Genomic DNA, 6,000 nt, shown 5'->3' with positions numbered 1-6,000 from the left:
CTTGAATTTTTTTTTTGTTTTGTTTTGTTTTTTTTGTTTTGTTTTGTTTTTGTTTTTCGAGACAGGGTTTCTCTGTGTAGCTTTGCGCCTTTCCTGGAACTCACTTGGTAGTCCAGGCTGGCCTCGAACTCACAGAGATCCGCCTGGCTCTGCCTCCCGAGTGCTGGGATTAAAGGCATGCGCCACCACCGCCCGGGAATTTTTTTTTATCTGACCAAATTTTAAAGTCTTACGTGATCGAGATTGTGTTTTTCTCTGGGTCTGTGTGTCTGCTTGTGAATGCATGTGTTTTGCCTCATGATAACTTTCTAATATGCATAAAACACTGAAAAACAGGTATTTACCAAAGGCCCACACATGCCAGCCATTTCAGACTGAAACCGAAAACCTTTTAAAGAATTTTTTAACAACAAATTTCACCTATTTTATGTGTCTGAAACCAGTCACTAGATTCCTTAGCTTCTAGTTGAAAATAAAAATCTCTTTTAACTAAATAGGATACGCTTTAAAAAAAAATCCCTTTGGAGATGTTTTGTTTTATTGCTTATTAAATGCCTTCCTTCATTAACACTATGTTCCACTTCTGACTACTGCAATTCGATTTCTCCTGCATACAAGGTGATGAGCAGGATGGCGGTGAATCCAGTTAACATCCCGGCGTTCTGGATCATGAAGAAGGTGAAATCCGTTTTTCTTCCAGTTACTTTTTCTCTCAGCATGTCGTTCATCTCTGGAAACTAGAAGACACATTATTAAACAGCTGTCGCCATCTTGTGGTGAAACCTGAAATGTTTGTCTGGAGTTTCTACAGAGGAAATGAGCATTTATTCCGGACATGTAGTTTTGGTTCAGGTCTCATAGTGAGGAATTCTAGTACGTTGGGGCATCCAGAGTAAAACAATTGAAATGGTCACATGAACCACACAGCCACATGGAACGTATCTGATGTGAAACATTCTCCCCCCCCCAACTCTCTTCTCATATGCCACTGTCTACACCTCAAATTTTAAGGAATTCAACCCCTTCAGGTTTCACCCTCAGGCATTCATTCCTAGTTACTTCTTTTAGTCTTTCCTGAGTTATATTAGGGTCCTCTTCATCTCCCATTATGTATACTACTTTTCCTCTTATTTCACAGTATTTTTAAATTATTTGTTAATATTCAGTCTTCTGTACGACTTGGTTTTTGTTGTTGTTGTTTCTTGCTTAGCCCAGGCTGGCCTACAGCTCACTATGTAGTTGATGACGATCTTGGACTTCTAATCATCCTGCCTTGTGCCACCACACCACGCTTGGGTGGTCTTGGGGATCCTTCTTGTTAGACATGTGGCATTTTTGTTTGCTTAAATTCTGACTTTGCTCCTCTGAACAGGAATCCTCAAGAAAGCAGCTACTCCACCTGTCTTACAATTTTCAAGGCTGGCTAAGGGAAAGAAAATTTTGTGTAGCTGACTGAACCAATGTTTTGAAGTAACTTGATTTCTTTCTTGTCTTTTCTAGTTTGTCCCATTGTACTTGCTCTATCTTCATAGAATAACACGGTTTTATAATGAATTGTGCATTGGTCTAGGGTTGAAGACTATAGTCATTTCATTATAATGAAAACAAATAAAATCCTAGGTGTTTTAGTAAAAAGTAAATAAATACATTTACTCTTTCTCAGCAATAGCATTCACTGCAAAGGCTCCATAAGGGGACGTGTAAGTCAAGTTTTAGAAACACATTCAGGGTTTCACATACGCTGTGAAGCCCTGAATGTAGTCATGCTAGGGATTTCCAGAGTCCACAGGCAAGCCAGAACTGCTGTGAAGTTCTTCCTGGGATAAAATGGGTGACAACTCTAAAACGAGAAAACTACTATGTCACGTAGAGTATCATTGTGTCACTTCTATAAAAGGACTAACTTTAATAGAGCCTTTTTACATCATGGGACAAAGTGGCCATCTGGAATACAGTGTGTGGCATAATTCTGTGAAGAAAAATGTAAGTGCTGTGAGGGTTCTAAGAGCTGAGTCTTTACTTTTCCAAGGGTCTTCACTGAACAGTGAACTGAAGAACTGAACCAGAAACTTAGAATTTGGAGCTTATAATAGAAAGGAGAGATGTTAAGTTATTAAATTATATGTAATACACTAACTTCCAAATGTAAACAAATATTCCTTGATTTTCATACTCTTACATATCATTTTCTAGAAAACTGTCCATGACACCCTTGAAAACATAAAAGGCATTTATCTATATACACATACACACACACACACACACACACACACACACACACACACACACACACACACATACACCTACAGACATAAAAACATACTGACCCAAATAAATATTGTCAAATTTTAACTGGGTGTGTTGGCACGCACCTTTAATCCCAGCACTCAGGAGGTAGACATAGGCTTATCTCTGTGAGTCCAAGGCCAGTCTAGTCTACAAACTGAGTTCTAGGACAGCTAGGGCTGTTACAAAAAGAAACCTTGTCTCTGAAGCAAAACAAATAAATATTTTTAAATTTTAACTTTTCTTAACTTAGTATAATAGTTTTAGCTTAACTTCAAAAGCTTTCATTGTGAATCATTTTTAATTAAAAAAAAGTTATTTACTCTACCATGTTGTTTATTCTGGATTACCTCTCAGGCCTCAAAGACAATGGGAAGCCAAAGGCTGCTCTACAACTCATAATCCAGATGCTCATTTGTAAAAGTTAAATTAACATAAAATAAAATACTTGAATTTCTTACCATATCTGCCAGAGAAATGTAGAGAAACATGCCTCCAGCGAGTGCAAATATAATATTCGGAGCAAAATTGTTGCCCACCAAAATGCCAAAAGCTAGCCCAACATAGCAGGAACACGCAGAAAGGAAGTTGAATAGTAAGGCTTGTCGAGTGCTCATCCCTGCATTGAGCAAGATCACAAAGTCCCCTAGAAGAAGAAAACATCAAGTGAGCTGTGCTTCCTTCTGTTTGAGGATGAGACTTATAATAATTATTATTATATTATATGATTATTATTATTTCTAACAACAGGTCATTCATTTCAGTATAGGAGCTGGATTTGCCCAGTGCACAATTCCATCACCTCTTGTCCTGTGAGCAGGGTCTCTCAACTAATTCATGAGGAAACTCCTCATACAGAATCACAAGATTCCATCACCTACTGCCCTGTGAGCAGGGTCTCTCACCTAACTCATGAGGAAACTCCTCACACAGGATCGCTATGGAAGTACTAAGTCCCTGAAGAAGAGACAAAGTACAGGACGCCCCGATTGCCAAGCCATCAATGAAATTGTGAAGGGCATCACAGAGCGTGATCATCCAGGCAATTGTTCCTATCTCTGACAGTTTGGGCCCCTTCAAACAGGTACATGAACTTGACTCCGTTTTTCCATCCTGTAAAATAGCAGAAAAATCAAACAACATGAAAACCAATGTGGCTTGAACATTCAAATAAATCCAGAGAAGTAAGAGATGAGTTTTGTCCCAGGGGAGACAGATTGTTCCAACTAAAAGACATTGGTAGTGTATGAGAAACCATAATAATACACCAGAGAGGGGAACAAAAAGCTTATGGCAAGGACAGAGGAAATGAATCACTTGACACACCTTCAACAAATCACTTACAGACATTTTAAGTTAGTTGCCCCTTAAATCAATTCTTTGACTTGTATGAGCAAAGTCTTACAACTGCCTTCCAATGATGTAACAGATGCTAACTAGGAATTTGATAGATTCGCACATCCTGAAGTTATTAAAAAACAAAATTGAAAGTCATCTTCATATTACAATTTAAATATCACATCAATAATTAAAGCCTAATGACATCAAGAAACGTTCACTCCACTTGTCATGTCACTGCGTGACCATTAGCAAATGATCCTCTCAGTTTCTTCTGCCATGAATTGAAGTGAATGAACAGTAATCCATTCATTCCTCAACAACTCAACAAGTTCACTCTGTTCTGGATGCTGTTCTCGGTGCTCTACATTTCTGTTGGTCTTAGAAATTCTGGAAAGTGTGCTGAGCACAGGCTTGCCTTTGCATTAACACTTATTTCATTTCAAAATAACAATAAAAGTCGGGCGGTGGTGGCGCATGCCTTTAATCCCAGCACTTGAGAGGCAGAGCCAGGCGGATCTCTGTGAGTTCGAGGCCAGCCTGGGCTACCAAGTGAGTCCCAGGAAAGGCGCAAAGCTACACAGAGAAACCCTGCCTCGAAAAACCAAAAAAAAAAAAAAAAAAAAAAAAAAACCTCAAAATAACAATAAAAAATAAAAATCCTGTAGCAGATTCCTTGTGAAAATTTCAAGTTCCATAAATTTGACAATTTTTAAAAACTCCAATGATAAATGCCTACTAAAGCACTTTCTAGAATGTACAGAAAATGATAATACAATGTAAACTTGCCTGTAAGTAGGAAAGCACTTGGAAAGAACTGGCAAACATTTTGTTCCTAATTCTTCTCCCCAAACAAAGCAAGCGAGCTCTTTTGGCAATAGTGAGTGGTTAAAGACTGCTAACTCATGAGATAGTCTTTTTTGCAGTGGGCCCTGAAAGCAATTCACATGGAGAATTTTTCCTGAATTCTTCCCCATCCCCAAAACTCTTCTAAACACCAGAAGCAATGGCAGAATAAACTTCTAACCACCTTTACTTTAAAAACCCTGTCATCTGAACAAAGAATTTCATCTTCTCTGAAGACGAGGTCCTTTATTTTACACCTGTATCTTTTTTTTAACTGCATGGTAAGCCATCCTTTCCACTTTTTTTATTTAAGAAAAATTTTTATTAATTTTACATACCAACCACAGATCCCCTTCTTATCCCTCCTCCTGCTCCCCCTCAGCCTCCTCCCCCAACCCTTCCCCCATTCCCTTGTCCAAAAGGGTAAGGCTTCCCATGGGGAGTCAGCAAAGCCTGGTACATTCAGTTGAGGCAGGACCAAGCCCCTCCTCCCTGTATCAATGGTGAGCAAGGTGTCCCACCATAGGTAATGTGCTCGAGAAAGCCAGCTCATGCACCAGGGATAGATCCTGATCCCTTTGCCAGGGGCCCCTCAAACAGACCAAGCTACACAATTGTATCTCATATGCAGAGGGCCTAGTCCTGTCCCATGCAGGTTCCACAGCTGTCAGTCTAAAGTTCGTGAGTTCCTACAAGCTTGGCTCAGTTGTCTCTATAAATTTCCCCATCATGATCTTGACTCCCCTTGCTCATATAACCTCTCTTCCCTCTCTTTGACTGGACTCTTGGAGCTCAGCCTGGTGCTTTGCTGTGGATCTCTGTATCTGCTTCCATCAGTTACTGGATGAAGGCTCTATGATGGCAGTTAGGGTATTCACCAATCTGATTATTGGAGTAGGCCAGTTCAGGCACCCTTTCCACTATTATATAGTAGTCCAATCTGGGGTTGTCCTTGGGGATTTCCCTAGCACCAGGTTTCTCCCTATCCCATAATGTCTCCCTCTATCAAGATATGTCTTTCATTGCTTTTCCACTCCGTCCCTCCACCAGCTTGACCATCCTGTCCCCTCATGTTCTCATCCCCCATCCCCTCCCCTTTATTGCCCGTCATCCCCAGTTTACTCATGGAGATCTCATCTATTTCCCTTTTCCAAGGCGATCCATGCGTCCTTCTTAGGGTCCTCCTTGTTTCCTAGCTTCTCTGGAGCTGTGGGTTGTGGTTATCCTTTGTTTTATATCCAGTATCCACTTATGAGTGAGTGCATATCATGTTTGTCCTTCTGGGTCTGGGTTACCTCACTCAGGATGATATCTTCTAGTTCCATCCATTTACTTGCAAATTTCATGATGTCATTGTTTTTGCAACTGAGTAATACTCCATTATGTAAATGTTCCACATTTTTTTTTTATCCATTTTTTTGTTGAGGGGCATCTAGGTTGTTTCCAGGTTCTGGCTATTACAAATAATGCTGCTATGAACATAGTTGAGCAAGTGTCCTTGTGGTATAATTGAACATTCCTTGGGTATAT

The 6,000-nt window shown here is 39.9% G+C and overlaps 1 protein-coding gene across 1 annotated transcript in view; it reads right to left on the bottom strand.

Annotated features, from left to right (window-relative positions):
• Positions 1-202: 202 nt before the first annotated feature.
• Slc39a8 (solute carrier family 39 member 8) overlaps positions 203-6,000 on the bottom strand; it is a 58,896-nt gene continuing 53,098 nt past the window's right edge. Inside the window, exons 7-9 of the mRNA XM_059266311.1 lie at positions 3,192-3,399; positions 2,748-2,932; positions 203-737 (exon numbers count right to left, since the gene is read on the bottom strand). Coding sequence (XP_059122294.1) covers positions 588-737; positions 2,748-2,932; positions 3,192-3,399 — 543 coding nt within the window. The 3' untranslated portion in view covers positions 203-587. The remainder of the gene's footprint in view (positions 738-2,747; positions 2,933-3,191; positions 3,400-6,000) is intronic.

The sequence above is a fragment of the Peromyscus eremicus genome, chromosome 6 (genome assembly GCF_949786415.1).
Source record: "Peromyscus eremicus chromosome 6, PerEre_H2_v1, whole genome shotgun sequence".
Classification (NCBI taxonomy): Eukaryota; Metazoa; Chordata; class Mammalia; order Rodentia; family Cricetidae; genus Peromyscus; species Peromyscus eremicus.
The sequence above is the reverse complement of the archived record's forward strand: the minus strand, read 5'-3'. Positions and strand labels throughout refer to the sequence as shown.